At 32.5% G+C, this 24,985-nt stretch overlaps 3 protein-coding genes across 3 annotated transcripts; 2 read left to right on the forward strand and 1 right to left on the reverse strand.

Moving 5' to 3' along the window:
- The first annotated feature begins 566 nt into the window (after positions 1 to 566).
- LOC134264338 (hsc70-interacting protein-like) lies at positions 567 to 2,334 on the forward strand. Its single transcript, XM_062746638.1, has 4 exons — positions 567 to 681; positions 856 to 947; positions 1,164 to 1,298; positions 2,136 to 2,334. The coding sequence occupies exons 1-4, from the start codon at positions 675 to 677 to the stop codon at positions 2,250 to 2,252; spliced, it is 351 nt and encodes a 116-aa protein (XP_062602622.1). The 5' UTR covers positions 567 to 674; the 3' UTR covers positions 2,253 to 2,334.
- A 139-nt stretch (positions 2,335 to 2,473) lies between these two features.
- Positions 2,474 to 18,259, reverse strand: LOC134264220 (pleiotropic regulator 1-like). Its single transcript, XM_062746521.1, has 13 exons — positions 18,246 to 18,259; positions 15,956 to 16,080; positions 15,635 to 15,682; positions 15,162 to 15,246; positions 14,888 to 14,960; positions 14,604 to 14,699; positions 14,240 to 14,332; positions 13,870 to 14,019; positions 13,353 to 13,547; positions 12,263 to 12,381; positions 3,575 to 3,714; positions 3,091 to 3,284; positions 2,474 to 2,810 (listed from the first exon to the last, which is right to left on the reverse strand). Exons 1-13 carry the CDS (start codon positions 18,257 to 18,259, stop codon positions 2,751 to 2,753), a joined length of 1,392 nt encoding a protein of 463 aa, XP_062602505.1. The 3' UTR covers positions 2,474 to 2,750.
- A 14-nt stretch (positions 18,260 to 18,273) lies between these two features.
- LOC134264229 (minichromosome maintenance domain-containing protein 2-like) lies at positions 18,274 to 23,004 on the forward strand (the record flags this gene model as incomplete). Its single annotated transcript, XM_062746532.1, has 12 exons — positions 18,274 to 18,398; positions 18,975 to 19,035; positions 19,265 to 19,323; positions 19,493 to 19,595; positions 19,732 to 19,831; positions 20,622 to 20,726; positions 21,003 to 21,070; positions 21,285 to 21,377; positions 22,361 to 22,458; positions 22,648 to 22,665; positions 22,757 to 22,811; positions 22,957 to 23,004. Coding segments are annotated over exons 1-12 (922 nt in total), but the record flags the coding sequence as incomplete, so codon positions are not given.
- Positions 23,005 to 24,985: the final 1,981 nt, after the last annotated feature.

Here is a 24,985-nt window from a genome sequence, read left to right on the forward strand (position 1 = left end):
CGGTTATAACGAAGTCACTGCACGGGACCTAAAAAATTACTTTGCTATATCCGTAATTCGCTATATCCGTATAAGGAATTCGTTTATAAAGCTGGGTATCTAATATAACTTCGCTATATCCGTGAATTCGCAATATCTGTGTTTGTACTAAACGAGTTTTACTGTAATTTTAAAGTGGGAAGAAAAAGTATATTTGTGAGCCTATTAGTTTTCTCGAGTAAGATATCAAATGAAAGAATCCGGTGATTTGATGAATTTTACTATTGTGTAATTAAATGACTTTACAAGTATATGTCTTAATGTGGATGGATTGTGGTGCAAGCACTATAGGGTTTATCCCACCAAAGTGGATCCGAGATATATTAGAAAGATACATGTAATAACTTGTGAGGCATGTAGACTTAGTAATTTTCGGGTACTAAAAATAGCATGGGATTAGTCTATTAATTTTGACTGTACTTTCGGTTTACAAAAATCAATAAACTTCCGCATTTAATATATTGTGTCTGAAACATAAACATGGCAGGTATAGTAAAGCTTACAAAACCAATCTCTATCTATAATTTTCGGGTACTAAAAATAGCATGGGATTAGTCTATTAATTTTGACTGTACTTTCGGTTTATAAAAATCAATAAACTTCCGCATTTAATATATTGTGTCTGAAACATAAACATGGCAGGTATAGTAAAGCTTACAAAACCAATCTCTATCTCTCTCTCAAATTTCTGTTCTGGTACAAAAACTACGTCCATTTTGTTTGCAAAATGTTTTGCAACACAATGATAATATGCCTTAGCTAAGTTTTAAACAAAAATAATTTCGAACCGTTAGAAAAAATGGAGTTTTCTTTCAGAGGGTGGAGGTGGCGTGCCACAAGATGGTGAGGAGCGGTTACCTAAACTAGAGGACTTCCTGAACAATGAAGAACTCAGGCGTCTCTATCAAGTACGATAAATAATCTCTACTGTTATTTCTATAAGGACCCTTTGTATATTGAAATATACATCTTATATATCTGCAGATTTATCTCCATATCTGCAGGAGCGATATCAATATACAGAATTTTATTATTATTGTATATTCTTCTAAGCCCAACATTTCTTGAAAAATTAGAATGTTCTTTCTGTAGTGATACTGTAGTCGTATTAATGTTTTATTTAGGACCCAGAGGTTCAGATGATTTTGACTGAAATTGAAAATAACCCCGCCACAATACACCAACATCACAATCACCCGAAAGTCCAGCAAGTTCTGCGACTGATTCAGTCCGAATTTGAGCGACAACCTCTTTCCACGGTAACAATTATGTCTGTTTGTAAATAATAGGATTCCTTTTAAATAAAAATGGAGATATCTACATAATTCAATTTTTGTTAAAATAATTTTGTTTAAGAAAAAAGGAAGGGGTTAATTTTCAAAGCTCTTACTCCTTAATCTCAAACACCTCATATTACATTTAAGTTTCCGACGCAAATAAAGTAATGTTTTTTCCTAATGTTATCATAAAACGTATATTACCACAGGCTCTTGATGTTACATTTTTTTTAGGCATGCCCCGGGTTTATTTTTTAAAGTAAGAAAAATATGTAGCATAGAGTGTCTGTGTATAATGTATTAACTGTAATATGAAAATGAAATGCAGGATTTGTTTTTGCATGTTTCTGTAAAAAACATTTCTGTTATATAACTAATCCTGAACTTGTCTATTTATTCTACTGTTGTTCTATAATTCTATATTTTAAAAATAATTCTGACTATTTTATTTCTTTGATCTTAACTCTTCCCTCTTAGTCTCAACAGTAACAAGTTAAGCATGCAGCTGACTAAGAAAAAGTAAGTAAAAGTGAAATAAACTAAATCAAGATTACACAAGTAGATCAAACTAGAATGAAAAATTTTGTTAACGTACACAAAATATTGTCACTATTTTTATTTTTTTATTCAGTCATAGTCTATCTATGCATTCAAATGTGGGCACTCAAATCTAGTTATGAAATGTTACAAAAAATGGCATGTCATCTTTTTTTCTAGTTAATTTCATTGTTTTCCCTACTATTAAAACTTATGCCCTCTTGTACAGAATAAAGTAAGAAATGCTACAATGTAGTACATGTGTACCTGTATAAATTACAGAGCAAAGGAGAATTTGAGGAAATGACAACACCAACACAAAACAATGACGACTTACCCTTAGAGGACATCATACAGATTATAGAAATGGAGGAAAACAGTCAGGGACATTCTGTTTGATGAGAGGACAGGAAATTAAGACCTCCTAGAATGATCAACTCTGCAGTATTAAAAATTCATAAGAAAACACCAAAATCTCCTTTTGTACATATTTATTTACATGAAGATGACAATTTTTCATGAGTGATGATGATTTTTGATGATTATTGTCTAGGACAATATAGCAAAATGATGAAAAGTCACTCTTTTTTCACATATTGTGTTTTTCGTTATTGTTTCATGTTATTAAAATTATTTTGTTAAATGTTTGTTTTGTGTTATCAGTTTTGACTCCACATTACTGAATACTGCACGAAGAGAATTCTTCATTAAACCATCCTTCAATCTTAAAAGTTGATCTTTGGAAATGTTGGTCGTCATTGATTTTCTCTATTCTTCTTGATAGTGTTTAAAATCACTTCCAATTTTATTTAAATAAATGGATGACACCTGTTTTGATCCATTATTGTCATTCTATCATTCCTCACTCCTCATCCTCACATTCTGATTCCTCACTCCTCAGTATCTCTTTTTCTTCACGATGTCTGGACGCCAATTTATTGGATGTGTTTCTTCAGTCTAGAAAAAAATATTTCATTTTAATAATTTATAAACATTTAATATTGAATTTTTGCTTATTAATTTGCAAAAATCATATTTTAATTGCTCTTTGACAACTGCATATATTATTTTGCTGTACAATGCAATTATATTTTCATATTTGTTGCATCTTTCTTGGAAAATTATTTTTTATTATTTCCCTCTGCATGATCCCATTTCTTTTATGCAAGAAATATACTAAATTCCAACATGGTTTCAGCAAAAACAAGAACCCAAATTTAAAAGTTCAGAAACTTACAGCAGAGTCATCTTCCTTGTAAATTTTGATGGTTTTGTCTGCCTCTGTGGTCAGCAGACGACTGCCACTCTGGTCAAAGGTCATGGCAAATATTCCAGACTCCGAATCGATGGATCCAGGCTGGGCTGCAGCCTGGACTCTCTGGAAGTTGTATCCAGTTTTCCAATCCCAGAAGTACATTGATCCATTGTCAGCTGATTAGAATAAAAGAGCTTCATTTAAACATATGTACATGTACATAGCTATGTCCCAAACATTTTTTTTTTTTGGGGGGGGGGGGTTCTGGGAAAGCTTTATCATTGCTTCTAATACTTATAACATGTATGATTTGGCTGTAAATTACACTTTTCAATTATATACATGTACACATATAAGGTGGTCTATACCAGTAAATATCTTTAAAAACTTGAAAACACAAAAACAATCCCTCTGCATGATAAAGTTTAAACCATTATTTCTGGTGTAAGTTTAAAATGTACCCTACCTCCAGACACAAGGACGCCATCAGCATTGCTAGCCAGCGCATTAACAATGGCACTGTGACCAGAGAGATTCTGTATAAAGTCTCCATTGGGGAATTTCCACTGTTTGATGTTATCTGGTGATGCTGAAGCAAAGGTATATCTGAAAAAATGTTCAGAATACTAGTGTTTAAGGCTATTTAAATTCCAAATATTCATCAGGTCCAGGAAAATCACTATATTTAGCTATATAGCTAAATCTACCTATATAGCTTTATTTACCTATATATTAGAGCTTTATTTAGCTACTAGTATTTTAGAATAAGTTTCTGTTTTGTGAAAAGCAAACAAAAAGTCGCATGAAAATAATGGCTGATATTTTTTTTAAAAGGTTTGATAAAAACAACCTGGGGCATAGAAAACAAGGGCACTGCTAAGCGGAGCATCCCCTCGCGACAGGAACTTTACTGGTAATGGCAATATCTCATAAGAGATAAATTCTCTCGAGGGACGTAAAACATGTTAAAGATTAATAGTTAAATGTGTTTTGTTTTATGTCCCTCCCAGGACTTTTTTGCTCATATGAAGGTTTTTCGTTGGAGAGATGCACATTCTTTTCTATAATAGGAACTGACGACCATTGAGCAGTGAGGAATCTTTTAGTGCCAGCATCTATTGGGACATGGGCCCTTGGTTTACACGGTCTCATTCAAAGGACCAGTCTCCACGTCCCAAAAAGGGATTCAAAACCACATTAGGATCAACTGCCTTACTTTTGACAAAATTATTAGTCGGGTGTTGTTGTTGATCCAGTTTTTCCAAAGGCAAAATGCATAGCGTCTTGGTAAAGGGGAGGGGGCATAACATGGATACCTAATTTGGGGTAGTAAAGTTTAATATATGATAATATTTCCATTTCTAATTTTTTTTACTATAATAACCCTCTGAAAGTAAGCAGAGTTGATTTCCTGATAATTCTACCGGAATGTAAATTAGGCAGATCGATAGGTCAGCAGCTAAGGAGGCCTAATACGCATGCAAATCTCATGCGCATCTGTCTCTGTGTCTGATGCTAAGGAGGCCAAATATGCATATAAATCTCGTGCGACTGCCTTTGTGTTTGAAGTCAGTGTGCGAGGACTATTGAAATCGGCATGGAAGTCCTCATGTAATTTAAATTGATTAGTCTAAATTCTTAATGTCTAAGTCTACAAATTTATTTCACAATGAAATGGAAATATAAAGAATCACTGTCTAGTTTTGAGAGTATGCCAGGGACATCAACAATAGTGGGAAACATGGGATAATTTTAGCATAACGGGCTTCGCCCGTTATGCAAATTATCCCATGTTTCCCACTATTGTTGATGCCCTGGCATACTCTCAAAACTAGACAGTGATTCCTTAATTAACTTGTTTCAACGGGGGTTGGGGTGTCTATCTTTAACGAAAATCAAATTGCATAGCATTTTAGTGGGGAGGGGGGCATAATAATAATATGCATACATAATTGAGCAGTTTCCCTTATACCTAGCAGAAACATATCACGTATGCTAAATGTATAAGTCTCAGTAATTTTAATTATTTACCTACCTAAGTATATCTCACAGTTCCAAGCAATATGCATTTTTTTCTCATAATGAAAAATAACACAATATGTACATCGAGAGGTTAATTGAACTTGTGGACTGTATTTACAGCTTTTAGGAATAACGTGCACCCCAAATTCCCAGACACCTGTTGGACTTCAGTAATGAAACGGCGACGTTCATCAAACTCTAGGCTTCATCTTTTTATACTGCCACACAAGTATGTAAATGCTGAGATTGGTTAATGCAAAGGTTCTCTGTCAATCTTGCCCACAAATGATTATTGTCAACTCGTACATAAAATATCAGAGTTTTGAGGCAGTAAAAACGCGATATCTGAAGAAATATTTCATCAATGAACTTGAAAATGAATAGGCTTCGTCCTTTTATACTGCCACTCATGTATGTAAACACTGAGAATGGTTAATGCAAAGGTTTTCTGTCAATCTTGCCCACAAGGTGTAACTAACACACTTTTATTATGTTCCCCAAACGGAGTTTGGGAACATATTGTTTTTACTCGGTTTCTTATTATTATGTTCCCCAAACGAAGTTGGGGAACATATTGTTTTTACTCTGTTTCTTATTATTATTATGTTCCCCAAACGAAGTTTGGGAACATATTGTTTTTACTCTGTTTCTTATTATTATTATTTTTCTTCTTGGGAAAATTTTGTCCATGAATGATCTTGTAAACTACACATCCGACTAAGGTGAGATGTTTTTAGGGTCAGTAGATATGTGATGTAGATGTGCGGAACGAAGGTCATTTTGCGCGCACGTGCTTGCAAGAGCGTGCACGTGCAACACGAGAAATGATCAATATAATTGATATAGACGTAAATTTTTCAATTTTTGATGAAATGCTTTGAAACTCATAATATAAGGATATATTAGAAGCATAGACAATATGACATGGTAAAAATAGCAAGATCTCATGCGCATGCACGTGCGCTTTGCTCTGATTGGCTGAAACTAAAGTCTCAATATCTTTTTTGTTTTTTGACAAAATCCTTTGAAATTTTGAACATAGCCATGCATTAGGATATCCTACAACACGATATATAGCAATTATTATGAAAACACGTGCATGCACGTGCGCTGCAATCTGATTGGCTTAAAGTTTAAATAGCTATAACTCCCTTGGCTTTCAACCAAACAGGATGGGAATTGGAACATAGATAGATATAATGGACTACTACAAGAAAGTATGGTCACCATGCACATGCATACACGTGCGTGTACATGCGCTGCGATCTGATTGGCTGAAACTTTGAACAGCTATAACTCCCTTGGTTTTCAACTAAACAGGATGGGATTTAGAACATAGATAGATGTAATGGACATCTACAAGTATGTATGGTCACCATGCTCATGTATGCACGTGCGTGCACGTGAAATGAGCAAAATCAAATGTACACTTGAATGAGCTAATTTTTTAAATACTTTTGGATTAAATACTTTAATATTTAGTATATTGAAATATATAGATTGTGAAGACAAGATGATATGGTAATTCCGCACATGCATTCACGGGCGCACGCATGAACTGCTAAAATTTGAATAAACTTGGTACACTTCTGGGTAAACGTTGTTAAAGTTTCAAATGCATAGAGTCTGTCTTATTTAATGAAACTTACAGGGAATATGGCACCAAAAGGGAGTTGGGGAGCATTTGGGGAACATCTGTAACGGTCCCCGTTACAATTAGCACTAGTTATTATTATTCTTATTATTTTTCTTCTTCCTGGGAAAATTTTGTCCACGAGTGATCTTGTAAACTATACATCCGACTTAGGTGAAACCTTTTTAGGGTCAGTAGGCATGTTATGTAGAGTTGCCGAACGAAGGTCATTTTGCGCGCACGTGCTTGCAAGAGCGCGCACGTGCAACACGTGAAATGACCAATATAATGGATATTGCCGTAACTTTTTTATTTTTTGATGAAATTTTTTGAAACTCATAATGTAAGGATACATTAGTAGTATAGACAAGATAGCATGGTCAAAATAGCAAGATCTAATGCGCATGCACGTGCGCTTCGCTCTGATTGGCTGAAACTAAAGTCTCAATATCTTTCATGTTTTTTTGACGAAATCCTTTGAAATTTTGAACATAGCCATGCATTACGATATCCTACAACATGATGTATAGCAATTATAATTAAAACACGTGTATGCACGTGCACTGCAATCTGATTGGTTGAAACTTTAAATAGCTATAACTCCCTTGGTTTTCAACCAAACAGCATGGGATTTGGAACATAGATATATAAAATGAACTTCTACAAGAAGGTATGGTCACCATGCACATGCATACACGTGCGTGTACGTGCGCTGCAATCTGATTGGCTGAAACTTTAAACAGCTATAACTTCCTTGTTTTTCAACCAAACAGGATGGGATTTGGAGCATAGATAGATATAATGGACTTCTACAAGAAAGTATGGTCACCATGCACATGCATACATGTGCGTGTACATGCGCTGCAATCTGATTGGCTGAAACTTTGAACAGCTATAACTCCCTTGGTTTTTAACCAAACAGGGTGGGATTTAGAACATAGATAGATGTAATGGACTTCTACAAGCTGCGTGCACGTGAAATGAGTAAAATCAAAAATACACTTGAATAAGCGTATTTCTTAATACTTTTGGATTAAATACTTTGATATTTAGTATATTAAAATCTATAGATTGTGAAGACAAGATTATATCGTCATTACGCACGTGCATTCACATGCGCACGCGTGCAATGCTAAAATTTGAATGAAATTGGTACACTTCTGGGTAAACATTGTTAATTAAAGTATCAAATGCAACGAGTTTGTCTTATTTAATGAAGCTTATAGGGAATATGGCACCAAAAGGGAGTTGGGGAGCGTTTGGGGAACATCTGTAACGGCCGGTCCCCGTTACAATTAGCACTAGTTATTATTATTATTATTATTATTTTTCTTCTCGGGAAAATTTTGTCCGCGAATGATCTTGTAAAGTACACATCCGATTAAGGGGAAACATTTTTAGGGTAAGTAGGCATGTTATGTAGATTTGCGGAACGAAGGTCATTTTGCGTGCACGTGCTTACAAGAGCGCGCAAGTGCAACACGTGAAATGACCAATATACTTGAACTTGCTGTAACTTTTACTTTTTTCGATGTAATGCTTTGATATTTAGAATATATAGACATATAATAAATGTAGATAAGATAACATTGTCAACATGCCATTTTGTATGCACGTGCTTGCAAGAGCGCGCACGAGCAACACGTGAAATGACCGATTTAATTGATATAGGCGTAAATTTTTACCTTTTTGATGAAATGCTTTGAAACTCATAATATAAGGATATAGTAGTAGCATAGACAATATGACATGGTCAAAATAGCAAGATCTCACGCGCATGCACGTGCGCTTCGCTGTGATTGGTTGAAACTAAAGTCTCAATATCTTTCTTGTTTTTTGATGAAATCCTTTGAAATTTTGAACATAGCCTTGCATTAGGATATCCTACAACATAATGTATAACAATTTTCATGAAAACACGTGCATGCACGTGTGCTGCAATCTGATTGGTTGAAAATTTAAATAGCTATAACTCCCTTAGTTTTCAACCAAACAGGATGAGATTTGGAACATTGATAGATATAATGGACTTCTACAAGACGGTATGATCACCATGCACATCCATACACGTGTGTGAACGTACGCTACAATCTGATTGGCTGAAACTTTAATAAGATATAACTCCCTTGGTTTTCAACCAAACGGAGTGGGATTTAGAACATAGATAGATGTAATGAACTTCCACAAGTAGGTATGTCACCATGCTCATGTATGCACGTGCGTGAACGTACGCTACAATCTGATTGGCTGAAACTTTAATCAGCTATAACTCCCTTGGTTTCAACCAAACGGAGTGGGATTTAGAACATAGATAGATGTAATGAACTTCCACAAGTAGGTATGTCACCATGCTCATGTATGCACGTGCGTGCACGTGAAATGAGTAAAATCAAAAATACACTTGAATGAGCGTATTTTTTAATACTTTTGGATTAAATATTTTAATATTTAGTATATCAAAGTATATAGATTGTGTAGATAAGATGATATGGTCATTACGCACATGCATTCACATGCGCACGCGTGCAATGCTAAAATTTGAATGAACTTGGTACCCTTCTGGGTAAACGTTGTTAAAGTCTAAAATGCATAAAGTTTGTCTTATTTAATGAAGCTTATAGGGAATATGGCACCAAAAGGGAGATGGGGAGCATTTGGGGAACATCTGTAACGGTCCCCGTTACAATTAGCACTAGTTATTATTATTATTCTTTTTTTTCTTCTTTGTTCTCCGGTACTTTTTTGTCCGCGAGTGTTCTCAGAAACTGTTCACCCAACTGACCTAAAACCTTTTTAGGGTTAATAGGTGTGTAGTGTAGGTGTGCGGAACGAAGGTCATTTTGCGCGCATACGCATGCACGTGCGCGCGCGTGATAAGAGTGAAATGACTGATATACTTAATATAGCTATAACTTTTACATTTTTTAATGAAATGATTTGAAACTCATTATATAAAGATATCTTAATAGTGTAGATAACGTGACACTGTCAAATTAGCACGAACTCACGCGCATGCACGTGCGCTTCGCTCTGATTGGCTGAAACAAAAATCTCAATATCTTTTCTGTTTTTTGACCAAATGCTATGAAATTTAAAACATAGGCATACTTTAGTATGTCCTTCACTATGATATATAACAGTTGTCATGAAAACACGCGCATGCACGTGCGCTGCAATCTGATTGGCTAAAACTTTAAATGGCTATAACTCCCTTGTTTTTCAACCAAACAGGATGGGATTTAGAATATAGACAGACCTAATGAACTCCTACAAGAAGGTATGGTCATCATGCACATGCATGCACGTGCGCTTTGCTCTGATTGGCTGAAACAAAAATCCCAGTATCTTTTCTGTTTTTTGACGAAATGCGATGAAATTTAAAACATAGACATACTTTAGGATGTCCTACAATAGGATATATAACAATTATCATGTAAACACGCGCATGCACGTGCGCTGCAATCTGATTGGCTTAAACTTTAAATGGCTATAACTCCCTTGTTTTTCAACCAAACAGGATGGGATTTAGAATATAGATAGACATAATGAACTCCTACAAGAAGGTATGGTCATCATGCACATGCATGCACGTGTGTGCACGTGAAATGAGTAAAATTAAAAATACGCTTAAATGAGTGTATTTTTTTTAATACTTCTGGATTAAATGCTTTGATATTAAGTATATTAAAATATATAGATAGTGTACACAAGATGAAATGGTCATGACGCACATGCATTCACATGAGCACGCGTGTAATGCTAAGATTTAAATATATTTTGTATTCTTCTTGGAAAACGTTGTTTAAGTCTAAATTGCATAAAGTATGTCTTATTTAATAGAACTTACAGGGAATATGGCACCAGAAGGGAGTTGGGGAGCGTTTGGGGAACATCTGTAACGGTCCCCGTTACAATTAGCCCTAGTTATAATTATGTTTATTCAGGCAAAGAGTCAAATTCATTACAAATCATAACACAAATTACATTCAAAAATTAATTAGGGATCGCTTAAAAGTTCTAGCACATACATGTAGCTATCACATTAAAACAATATCACTCCAGGTATTATCACAGTTATCATTATCACAGGATTAATTAAACGGATCTCAGAACCAGATCTTATCACATACAACACAATCTTTGCCTAGGATAACCCACGAAAGCAATATATAAAACATGCTTATTTCCAATGGGGTCCTAAGATGGTACCAGTTGATTATAATCTAATTGACTAAGACAGCATAGACAAAAAATAAAAAATAAAATTAAGGATTACATAATTTTCCTAGCCTGAATAAAATAATTTGACATATACCTGGTATATACATAATCACAGTTTCAGGTTAATACAAATTATTTTTAAAAAGTTTCATTCCCTTGTAAAAATATTATATATAAATACTTTCTTCCATCCTTCGAGCTTCTTGTGTAAGATGCAACTTGACAGCAGATTTAAAACTAGCTCTATTGGCTATAGTTTTTACTTCCAATGGAAGAGAATTCCAGTTTAAAATGGCTTGATAATAAAAATTTGAATCATTGTATGCTCCAACCCTGGGTACATGATAATTAAAATTGGACGCTCCCCTAGTAGCATTATTATTCCTATTAAAATTCTCATTTAGATAATTTGGTGCTAGGCTTTGATTGATGTTAAAAACATGATTTAGTCTTAACTGTTTTACACGATCAGATACACGTAGTGTATTTATTGAATCTAAAATATCGCAATTTGATCCTGGTTCTAGGACTCAGATTTAAAATAAATCTTACTGTTTTGTTTTGAAGAACTTGTAACTTATTTTTCAAAGATTTGGACAGACTTTCGTACCATGCTGATGAACAGTAATCAAAATAACACTGAATTACACACACAAACACACTAACACACACATATACGCACATTCGCGATGCTATATCCCCTCCGCAACAAGTTGCTCGAAGGGATGATAAAAACATTGTCTCTTTTAGACACTTCTATTGTTTGGATAGCTGTCCCTCACTCAAGGCTCACTGGAAGTGTGGTGAGGCATGACTAAGTGTGATTGCCTTGCATTGTGCTGAATTATTACCATTGAATCAATTATCTTGTTGACCAAAAACTGCTTTTTTGTTAAAATAGCTGCTTAATCACAGATTAACTGTTATACATAGCCCCAAAACTTTCAGATCTTTGATTGCAATTGCACAAAAGGAGAAACATTTTTAGAAGTGGGTCTTTGGTGAATTGTTTTCAGTCCATTTTAAAGTTGAAAACTAATACTGCCTCATTATGCAACTTTTTGTTTGCTTTTCATAAAACAGAAATTTACTCTGAAATAGCTAAATAAAGCTATATTTTATAGGTAAATAAAGCTATATAGGTAGATTTAGCTAAATATAGTGATTTTCCTGGACCTGTTCATGATTTTTTTCATAAGAATTTGGTTAGAAGTGTAAATGATTATTTTATTAATTTTTTTTTTTTGGGGGGGGGGGGGGGGGGGGGGTCATACTTACAGCTTGGGGTGGAGGGAGAGTGCTCTGACACTCCTCTTGTGGTTGGTCAGTGTGACTCGTGTCCTCCCCATGGCTAAATCCCACAACCTGATGGTGCAGTCATGGCTACCAGTGATCACCTGTAAAAAAACAAAATTATACACAATGTACATTCATTTTACTCTGAAAAATCAAAAGCTGTCAAAATATTTACAGATTTCTCTGAAACTATGTTACCCCTGAAGGATCCTTCAAAAAATCAAAATGGTCTAAGATCTCCATTCTGCTTCAAAAGAATCTGATTTAACAATGAGCTCAAAAATAGTCCAGAGGTTTTCTATTGGAATGATTGCAGTTAAAAGTGTTCACTTGTGTTTTATAGATTTCATCAGAGTTCTAATTGGCCTAAGGACATCAAAAGCCTTTCTTTGTTATTTTTTATTTGGACAGAAATCTTTTCTAGGTTTATTTCTGACCAAGATATTTTTTAGTGATAAACACTGATTACTACAGTCAACAATGTTCATAACTACATTCTGCTGCTTACATGTAACAGAAATATAAAAATGTTCAAATGTAATGGTCTGGGTCATCTTTAAAGGTTATACATTTATTTTAAAGCAATATAAATTCAAACGAAAAACATTGAAAATATCCCATAAACAATTCTTTGTAGCCATTTTAAAAGTTAAAATCCAAGGCCAGTATCATATTGTCAGCAATATTTTGATTGATTATTGCTTTACATGTTAGATTTTTCAATTTTGTGAAACATAACCATGATAGACTACTTGGCATACAGGCAATGAGCAGTGACGGTTTCATACCTGTCAGACAATGGGCCTTAATTTTTTATGGTCTCATCCAAAAGACCTGCAACTTTCACTTCAGTAGTGTCAAATACTTTGCAATGAATATTTTCTATATTTTTGAAAATTAAATCAACTTAAGATCTGTTGCAGAAAGGGAACAAACCCATGACCTTCTAGCAATAGAGCGAGCACTCTACCCTCTTCAACTATAAACAAATAGTAATCATAGAGCTCAAGTTATTCCCCTTTGCATTAATTCACAAGTCAAATTAACTGATAACTTTAAATATCTCTCTCACCTGTGGTTCTGCTGCCTGACACCTGACCTCAGCCACCGTGTTGTTATGACCCACCAGTGTATGAACACATGCCTTGGTCCGGATGTCCCACACGCGGGCCGACCCGTCCCGACCACAGGTCAGTAACACATCTATTGTGGGGTGGAGGTCCATTGAGTACACAGCACTTAGATGACCATGGTAATGTCTGATTGTCTACAAAGAGAGATGACAGTTATTAAACATATTATGAAATGAAATACTGTAGATTACTATATTTTTGCACCATAATGACTTTATATATATATAAGATAGCTACTTGTTACAATTATTTATAAGCAAAACAACATCTTTGCAAGCTGTTGTAATTGTGGCATATAATTCTTTTCATTACAAATATATGCAAGAATAAAATATCAGAGAGATGACAGATTTGCAATTACATGAAATTTAAGTTCTTGCAAATAAGAAGTAATTTAAAGTAGTAAGGGCTTTTATCAATAGAGAAAATACCACTTTCATTTGAATAAGTGCTTACTTTGTTATACTCTAAATCCCAGCATCGAACCATTTTGTCCTCTCCACAGGAAAACAAATATGGCTGTCTATGACTGACCTTCACCCCTCGTACAGTGCTGACGTGACCAGTTAACGAGAGCTTGAGAGTTCCAGAGGCCAGATCCCATATCTAGTAATTATGAACAATCTTAATTAAATATCATATTTTCTAATCAGTCATTCAGTGATCTTCTCCCCCCCCCCCCCCCCCCCCCCCCAAAAAAAAATTTTAAATATATTCAAAATTAATTGTGAATTTTCTGTTTTTCTGTTTTACATTCATGTATTCTTGATTTGAATTTTTTCCCCCTTTTTAGATTATATAGTTTTTATTTTAGAAAAAAAATCACCTTGATAACCCTGTCTCCAGCTCCAGTAACAAACCACTGGTTACCTGGTTCTACATCAATGCACCGGACCCATCCAAGATGACCACTAATAACCTGATTTAAAGGAAATAAAAATACACTTTTAATACTAGCAACTCACAGTTCAGGAGTAAGAAAACATTTAATACAATTACCGGTAAATTGGAGGTCAGAGAAAAAAAAACTTTGTACAAAAATTCAATTTATAAGCTAAAAATGTTGATCTTCAAAGATTTGTGCTATTTTATTTAAAGCCCAAATTGTATACACAACACACAATATGAGAGTACATATGGAAGTTTATTTGGATTTATATTAAGAATTACATTTTTAGTGGATAAATTACCCTATAAAGTTTCCATGGTGGATGCCAGGCTGGTTTAGGCATTGTCATGGCTTTCTTTGGAACAAGTGCTTGTTGATTTCCTATTGAAACTAATGCCTTTAAGGAGCAAAACAAATTCAAAACTGTTACTTTCTTCAATGCTAAAATACGTTTTATTTCATATTTTTCTTTGCTTCCTAAATATTTCAAATTTCAATTTGTTCTTTTTCAAATCATACATAGTGCTCAACAATTTTAAACCTTCAAATATGTTATTAGTAAAAATATACTGAAGCTTAGCAGACCTTTGATGGATCAGATTTTTCATGATGTGTCCTGATATCATGCATGCCAGCCCCACTTGGAACTTCTTTGTTTCTACAGAAAAGAAAAAGCCTCACAAGTTATGTATCTTAAACGCAGACATTTACTATACATTGATAAACTAACTGTCAAGAATTAATATAGATATTTTAATACATGTACGTGTTTGAAGAACATTACATATTATATATGCTTATGAAACTACAGGTGGAATATGATTTCATTTCAAGTTGCAAACAAATTCTGATTGGTCACCTGTTTTTTTCGTAAATAGCCATTTCCATCTGTGCGGTGTGACTGGGGTCTGTCTGCATCATTGTACCATCACTTAACTGGACACCTGTCAATAAATAACTATACTGTACTCTCAGTAGAATATCTATCCAGTATATATCCATTAAGAATGAAATTCTAATTTTTTGTAGCATTTTTTTTTCAAAATGACATCATCTTACTTTTAAAATCAAAATTGTTTTATAATATTTTTACTTCTCCTTTCTACGTTTTTTAAATAGCATAAAAACCTTTTTAAAAAAATTACATCTATTTTATAGCCTTGACCCAGCTTAATTGACTTTGCTTCTGGAAAATGACACGATCACTCATACAAAAACCTGAACAGAGCATTAAAAATATCCTTTCAGATATGAAATAAAGTCGACAAACAGACTGACAGAGTCAGTAAACTTTTAACATGGAGTGGAGAGAAAATATCTTGCATAATTTACCTGGTCCTGAAGGATATGGATGTGTTCCTTGAATTGATGTTCCATTTTCTGGAAGAAAGTTAGAAAAAAGAAATAGTCATAATGTACATGAAATACAGAAAACCTGTAAGCTTCAAAGTATAAATGTAATTTAATTAAGACATTCATTGAGCAAAATAACATCTAAATAATAGTGCATGATGGTATTTCTACACACTTGATATAAACTCAATACAATTTTAATGTTTATAGCACAATATTCAGCTAAAATATGGATATTTTGTATACAAAATTGATGGGCATAGTAATCCAGGACTAGCAAACATATTGAATTCTACTTACCTTGCCACTGATGATCATTGTATGGCTCTACAACATTGCCATGACTCTTTCTCTGTCCCTCTTTTGGAAGGTCCTTGACAAGTCCGTATTCATCTGATAGTTTTATTTTTCTTCTTATATCTTCACTGAAATTAAAGCAATTATACTAAATTTAAATTTTGGAAAGTAAAATACTTTTACCTTAAATTATTTCAGTTTTTTTTTTCTGTTTCTTGTAGGTGACGTTTGTACCCGTGTTTGTGTATTTGGCAGGTGTAAAGTTTCAATGATGTGACAAAAAATACTGTATACATGTTTTTTTTGTAATTCTAGCCCTTTAACACTTTAAATCCATACAGATTTGTCCTGTTTTAATTCACCTAGAAACAGATGTATTCAAAGACATAATGCTGTCTTCTTTGAATTGTCCAAGCTGTTTTAAGAGTGCTGCTTCAAACAAGCATGAAAGGGTCAGAAAAAATATAGAGGCAAAATTTCCCTGTATATAATATGGACTCTAAATATCATATTTATAAAATGTGCACATAATTTTCGAAAAATGAATACTAGTATCATTTTTATATAAAACAAACACATTGAACTGTGGAAAATAACACATTTTTTAACTTAATCATCAGGGGGTTGGTCTTTCCTAAACTGAGCAAGTTTTCAGAAAAACTGTCCACATCATAGCACATGAAGATTTATTCACATTAATTTTGATACAATTTAATATTAACATTTGCAAATGTTTTCCTTTATATAACACTACTGAAATCAAGCGATTTTATAACTGTATAAATACAGGTACGGGGTCAAGAGGTCATAGATGTGAGTTTGGATAAACATTTGACGTAATCTCTGTGTGACGTCATAAAGGGTCGACGCGCGTTTAGTGGATAACATACATGCCGTTGGATTTGAAAAATAACGCATTTCGCACGTTAAAAGTAACAATCAGGCAAATTTAAAGACTTAAAAGTATGAATAAGTCACAAATGTAAATATAAGTAATAAGGTATCATTTTTTGACACAATTTATCATTTGAATATTTATAGTTTTATTGAGATCAAATCAGATAGGTTGGCACAGGATCAAATCTTTATGGGATTTGATCATGTGACCAACCCGTTTTACATCTCAATAAAACTCAAAAAATGATACCTTATTTCTTAATTCAATGAATATTTATACCTACTGAGATCAAATCAGATATTTGGTATAATATTATACATAAAGACATATTCTTCACAAATTTTTTATATTAATAAAACTTTTCATATCCTGTACAAAATATCTATCAATCCTCTCCATCAATCTACAAACCTTTTGAAAGAAATGCCTATGAATCTGAATTATGTGGAAAAATTATTGAAACAACTGAATTTCTTAACTTGATAAAAACTAACCCTAATCCATCGTATGGTATACCTAAGACGTTCAAACGAAATCTAGGGATCTAACCCAATAGTGTGTGTACTGAATGTTTCTGTACATCCTGCAAATATAATACACAACTTGCAATTAAATCAGAAATGAAATTATCCTTAGTTAATTATTATTAGTACTTGGAGCATGACTCCAGGAGCAAGCACCTGTGATTTTAACAGCACTTTAGCCTCATGATTTAATTTGATAAATTTATATAAAAAAAGATTTCAAAGATATTCGGAGAAAATGTTCAAACAAATATCATTATGAAATGCAACACAACTAAGTAAAACTATATTTAGTTGTTTTAAAACATATGAGGAAATTCGAGTAAAAACAAACACTTCAATATTATCAATTTTTACGAATGGATGGTTACAAATGTGCATTTTAAACAATGTTGTCAATTTAGACATCATATAAAAATGAATTCATATTAATAATTACCTCTGTAGACATATTTAAAACAGTTTTCTTTAAAATGGGATGAACGATGAAAAAAATGCGTCTATTTTTGTATTAAGTCGTTCAATGAATATTTCATTTTCTCGCATTTGAGCAATTCGTACGAATAACACTTCGTAAACAAAGTCAAAATGGCGGGAATTATAAACACGTCTGCAAGCAGTAAACACGTCTGCAAGTGCTATTACCTTGTATGCATATCGCAGACGAGAGATTTTCCATTTCAGCGTTTGTTTTTAAGGGAATGGAATACATCTAGGTAAATTTTTGGAATCTATAGCTGGAGTATTATTCTTTGTTGAACAGTATCGATATATTGTCTTGTCAGTCTGTTACATTATTGTCATCTTCATCATCATGCAATGGGTTGAAAAGAAAATGTTCATAGGAAAGGTATTCAATCATTCGTCATACAGCTCTTTAGCCATACTTTATACTTTTAATTTCTAGAGAATGGAAGAATTTTCCACCGATTCCTTGACTGAAGATGCTGTGCAGTTTTTGGATGTTAGTGGAAACCTTCAGCGAATCAGAGAGACAGCTTTCAAATTTATGAACATGTCAAAGGTTCGTCAGATAAATGAAAAAACATCCATGAATGTTGTTGACATGAACATGTGCCCACAGTGGCTCAGAAGCAAATGTAAAGTCAGAGTGCAACTTTTCCTCTAGGCTTTATAACAAGCAAGCTCAAACAGCTATGTATTACAAGAACTTGAAGAAGAGAGTTTTATGTGACATATAGTTTACATATGTATAAAAGATCTATTCATTTTTCTTAATTAATTATTTTAATTAAACCTTTCATGAAGCAAATGATAAAATTTTCATTGAATAGAGACCCTTTCACGATAACTGCGGTACTACTCTTTTGCAGGGCAAAATGATATATTTTGGTGAAATATGACGTAAAAGTAATTGTCTTTTATAAGTCATTTAAAATTTTCAAAAACTTGAATTATTAATTTGCCCTGCAGTGCAAGTGCCAATTAAACCAGTGCAGGTGATGCAGGGTGGGTTAGGTAGGCCTACATCTAGTACATGCAAAATAAAGTAAATTTTATTTATGTATTTGTTAATATTTTTTTCTTTTCTTTTTTTTTTTTTTTTTTTTTTTTTTTTTTTTTTTTTTTTTTTTTTTAGGAATTGTTGGTCTACAGATTTGAAGTTGCTGTTGATGCCATTAAGTTGTTGGACTTCAATGGTATGAATTTTAAAAGACCTAAAGTATTAAAACTTCGATTATAAATATGTGCTGATAAAGTTAGTACCGGTAATAAAACTGGAGAAGATGTTTACTGTACACACAAAGTTTGCAAAGTTTTAAGTCTCATCATAATTAAATGTCATGAAAAACTAGTATATACGGTTTGTTCATACTATCATCAGAAAAGCATCTTTAGAACTCGACACTTGTCATTTCAAAATTATAGCTTCCCTTGGAAATCTCCTTATCTTTGATCCTATGAATGCAAATACATTATTTAAAAAGGTAAGTGTTGTCTTGTTATAATAAATTTCTTTATGTTAATTATTAGACAAAAAGGCTTTGATTCTTTAAAATCATAGATTTAAGAGAAATTAATTTATTGTGTGTAAAATTTTAACATTGTAAGTAATTTTAAAAAAAACAAATTTAAAGAATTTTAATTTTTTTTAAGGTGGTTTGCACCGTCATAAAAGAGCTAGGTTTATTATCACCATGTGTCTCGGAAAACCAGATCACTGTGAGAACAACGCTAACATCATTACCGAGATCTAGAGGTATCTTAATGAAAAAAAAAAATGTTTACATATATTTTCCTTTTTTATAAAAAAAAAATTCGTCTGTGACATACAAATATACATTTTTATTTGGATAACTTTGATCATTACATTTTATTGATGGATTATTTATCAGCTACAGAAGTTAAAACATACAGTCAGCTGAGCTCTTGTGGAAAAGGGTACGTCTGCTGCACTGGTGTTGTAGTTGGAAAAACAGACATTTCAAAATACACGTTAGTATGTTTATCTGCATCAGATGTTTACATATAATTGCATATTTTTGTATCTTTTTATTTTAAAGTATGGTTAAAATATATATGTAAATAGCAGTTAACACTTGATCAATTGATATACATATGTATATTTAGTTCTTATGTTTAGGAACACCAACATTTCAAGCAATTAAAATAATCTCAGACTTAATTGTTCAGAAAGTTTTTAATTTTTAAAATATACAACACCCAAATTATATTCATTTCTTGTACAATAAGTGTAGAGACTGAGCATTAAATACCATGTACTGTATTCATTATCAATAAATTATTAAAATTTGTATTTAAAAAAATCCCAGTTATTTAATTTTATTTATCAAATGTTATTATACCCCCCGCTTGAAAAGCGGGAAGGTATATATAGTAATCCATATGTCTGTCTGTCCGTCTGTCTGTTACGCTTTGGTGTACCCATCTTTCATCTGCAACTTCTCTCATACCACTGGATGGAATTTGATGAAACTTTCACAGAATCTTTATTACATATTGCCATTGTGCACCTCCTTATTCACTTTTTGATCTGCCTGAATGACACAAATTTTGGGTTTCCCACAAAAAAAAAACATGGACTCTTCCATAATATTCATATGAGAGGCGGGGATATTATTTAGTGAGCTCATTGCTCACAGTACCTCTAGTTTAATTATTATACTTTTACAACGAAATTGTAATTTAAATAATTATTTGCATTGTTATACCTAGACCTTGATCCTCCCTGCTGCCATGAAATAAATTGATTTATTTTTTTCAGTCAAAGTACGCGATACATTTGCACAGATTCGTCTTGTGAAGGGAATGAGGGAAATCATTACATTAGAATTCATGTGCCTGGAGCTCTAGAAATTGAAACCATTAGGTGAGAAGAATTTTTTTTCTATTATGTAAAGAGGGATATTTTTCTGAGATAATGTTATTTGACTTCAATACTTTCATGACATCTTATTTTCACAAGTAGTCTTAATGAGCGAGGCAAAATTTTTTCAAATTGTGGTTATCGCTCTATTTAATATTAAGGAATACTATCGTTAGAATTAGAATTTCACGAGCACACTGTCTCGCGTAATTACACAAAAATAAAGTTCTTGCAGATAAAAAATGATTTACAGTTGTAATTTTTTTTCAAAATTTACAGGAAAGATTTCAAATGCCGATTTTGTGGTCAGATTTTAGAAGAAGTTGTCTCCTGTAGGCATCTATCAGGTGAGAGAACTCTTTAGCTAAGTATCAAATTGTACAATAGCAACTACATGTATTATGAATTAATTGACAATGCAGGAAATTTAGAAAAGAAATTCTAGTTTCAATCTGGTGAAAACTTTTGTAATATATCTGTCATCATGAAAGATTATGTTGCAATGATGCACTTTAGAAAAATGATTGTTAATGTATGATATAAGAAACTTTATCATTATAGATAAAATGATGGCAGAAGTGATTCCAGAGAGCTACTTGAAATTTAACAATTTCTCAAGATTCAAGCAGCAAATTATAACATTGCTGTTAAGAGGTAAAACTGTAAATGACTGCATGAGTATTGATAGATAGTTTTTAAACATGAATCAGAATGAAAACACAGTTCATTGGACTTAAATTACATATACATGTACTGAGCTTATTCTTTTCTTTTATGGCTATGATTAGTTAAAATAATTTACACAATTGTATTACTTGCATTTTCACATTTAATGAATTTATCTTTTTATGTAAAAAGCTGAAGAAGACTGACTTTAAACATGAAGTTTCATACTTTTTTGATTTGTAACATTTAAATTAGCAATGACTGTTTCTCTCAAATATTTGTATAACAACTTTGCCAGTGAAACTCATCTAAACTGCTCATGGCTCGTGAAATTTTTGCCCATCTTTTCAGAGTTTGTCAATTTACCTCTTGGCAGCACAAACTTGCATTTAGAAAACTGTGACTATTTTCTCTAATAAAACAGCTAGTGACACATAGGAATAACTTTTGTCATCTTCTTTCTGAAAAAATTTACAATTCACTAATACATGTACACATATTACCTACTAGAAGACATGTGACTTAATTGGCACTCTGATTTTCCAATGGAAGTCTTCTTATAAATTGCAATTTAAAGGGGGTATTTAAGTTTTAAGCAGATTTACTTAAGCTTTATAATAATTATTATACTCCTGCAATGTACAAGATAAACACCCAAATATAAAACTCTTCTTATCAATAATGAATATAAAATATTTTCAACTTAATGAGCCTTTAATTTAATGAGAAATATTTGATATAGTTGAATAATACTTTAAGCAATATTTATTTTATATATAAATTTAAATGGATTGGACAACAGGGAATGTCTTAAGATACCATTTCCATACAAAAAGTTAAGATATTCGTATACAGGGGAGTGATTAGAGTACAATTTACAATTGTAATACAGTTGTAATAGTTGAGCTTTAGCATTGGGTTCCAGGTGAGCATTGAGGCCTACCCGCCTCCTTGTCTAATTATTACTCTAGATGAACTCACAAAGGCTCTAAAAATAGGACGAAAGTATACATTCATTGGAATTGTCAGAAAGGATTCCTATTCTGAAAGAATTATCACAGCCATTGAGGTAAGATATCAGAATTATGATAGATCTTCAATTTTCAATATCAAAGTCAAAGCGGTTAATTTTGATAAATTCATAGACTTTAACAACAAATTATAATATGCATTTATTCTTATAAACAACTTTTAAGCTTCTTTAACATTTAAACTGATGGTTGGATGACTATTAGAATATCTTTCTATTAAATTTCAGGTGAACAATGCATTAGAAGTAAGTATATCTATCCAAAATTTGGATGCCTCATTTATGAATTTTTTATATAAAATTTTATTTTATCCTTTTTTTTAAATAAAATTTACAGGATTGTGTTTCAGAATATGCAAGTATTCCCAAAAGTATTGAGGTATATTGTAAACGTATGTATTTTAAATTTTAAAGATTCTTAAAATTTAAGATATAATAGTTGGACTGAAAATTTTATCCATATGTTCAGTTTTTCTTTAGCCAATGATTGCAATTGATTGAACTATCATTTATCCTTTACATGATTTTTTTTTTCAGATAAGAGAAGGTATAACATTCCAAAAATGTTGGCCTACTTCTTTGGAGGTATATATTTCACATATTCATCAAAAGAAATTAGACAACAACAACAAATAAATTGTTTTTTACCATCCTTTTACAGGTTTGAAATGATATCTGAGATATATTTCATGATAGAATCTACAGTATCATAATAGCGCAATTGAGCAAGTTTATTTTTCCTTAAAAATATATATATATGTATGTTAGTGAAATATAAAAGAAATAAAACCAGAGAACATAAAGTAAACAACGGAGTAATATTTTTCTGAGTTCAAGATATAGAACATCCAACCCTGAAAAATAAAGTGAGGTAATTCTTCAGGAAATCGCCGACTGATGTTTTTTTCTGTTTTTCTTTTAAGAAAAGTAAAAAAAAAATAATAGCCTATTCCTTTAATACTGGAGTTTTAAGAAGAGACTTACTTTTACAATCGACGATTGACTTTTACAATTTAAACTGTGACCAACTCCCATTACTAAAATGTAAAAGTTAGCTGTCGAATGTAAAAGTAAGTCTCTTCATAAAACTCCAGTGTTAACATACAACTATATTTTTAAAATTAAAGTACTGAAAGTACTCATGGGAGTTGAACATGGTTTAAAATAAAATCTTTGATCGGGAGGTTAAGTGAGTGAACAATATTATAATTTCAAATACAGACAACTGTTTAAGATTTTTTTGTGTTGCAACAATCTTGAGAAAGACATTCAGAGACATTGAATAGCAAAAAAAAAATTCATAGGCCACAATTCTTGCCTGCCTACATTAGTCCTTTTTTTATACCCCCTGCTTGAAAAGCGGGAGGGTATTTATCAATCGGGATGTCCATCCATCTGTTTGTTACGCTTTAGGTATACCCATTTCTTTCCCGCAACTCCTCTTACACCACTGATTGAAATTTTTATAGAATCTTACATATTGCCGTTGTGCACCTTCTATTACTTTTTCATCCTACACATATTTTGGGTTTCCCTTTGCAAAACATGGACACTGCCATTATATTCATATTAGAGGCAGTTGATCATTTATATAATTCACTGCTTACAGTATCTCTTGTTTATCTTCAAATTTGTAATATATTTTTCCTTGGCACCATTACCCACGTGTTATGAAAATTTCAGTTTCACAGAAATAATATCAATGTTGATAAAATGTGGATTTCCATACATAATTCTTTTAAGAGCTAACAGGTTTGATATATAAAACTTCTCTTTGAATATAAATGTATAATTTCAATTACACGAACATTGAACATTATACATGGAGTGCGCCAGAACTTAAATTTTTCAATATTGTGCAGAAAAAATCAATACAAAGTTAGAAACAAATATTTTTGAAATGACCAAACATAAAAGCAGTGGTATATGTGAGAGTTTGTGTGCGTATAAATTATCTGGTATATAAATGAGGTTTTCCTTTAATTAAAAAAAATATAATAATATGCTTCATGTTGTTGTTTTTAATCCCGATTCTACGAAAACATCGGTGTCCGTTTTTGGTTTTAACATTTATAACAGAGCACTAGATTTACCACTTTTTGGCAGGTGATACTGCGGATTTAGTAATAAATACGCATGTTTCCTAAAGTTTTTATGCATTAATGAATTCATTTTAACCAAGAAAATGTTCATGAAAAGTTGGAATGAATTCTGTGCACCGGTAAAAAAAAAATTGCTAAAAACCTAAATTCGAGATCGTCGGGCATCGGGAAGACTAGATTAGCCGCTTGCCGTCAGTATGTAGAGTTGTCGTTCGTATCTTTCGGTGTTTATAGATGACGCTACACTTAAAACGAGTTCCATTACGAAAAACTTTGGAGGTTCTTTATAATTCAGTTTTACTTTGAACGAAATTTATTATTCAAAATAAGATTACTTTATTATTACATTTACTTACATTTCAAATTATAAAAATTAGATCAATTCAGGAGAAAATGACAAGAACTATTTGTGGCGGATGTTTAGGCATGTTTTCTGTTGAATATCATCAGAGTAAATTGGTCGC

The sequence above is a fragment of the Saccostrea cucullata genome, unplaced genomic scaffold (assembly GCF_032062105.1).
Source record: "Saccostrea cucullata isolate Sc308-1 unplaced genomic scaffold, CSIRO_AGI_Scuc_v1 ctg2987, whole genome shotgun sequence".
Taxonomy (NCBI): Eukaryota; Metazoa; Mollusca; class Bivalvia; order Ostreida; family Ostreidae; genus Saccostrea; species Saccostrea cuccullata.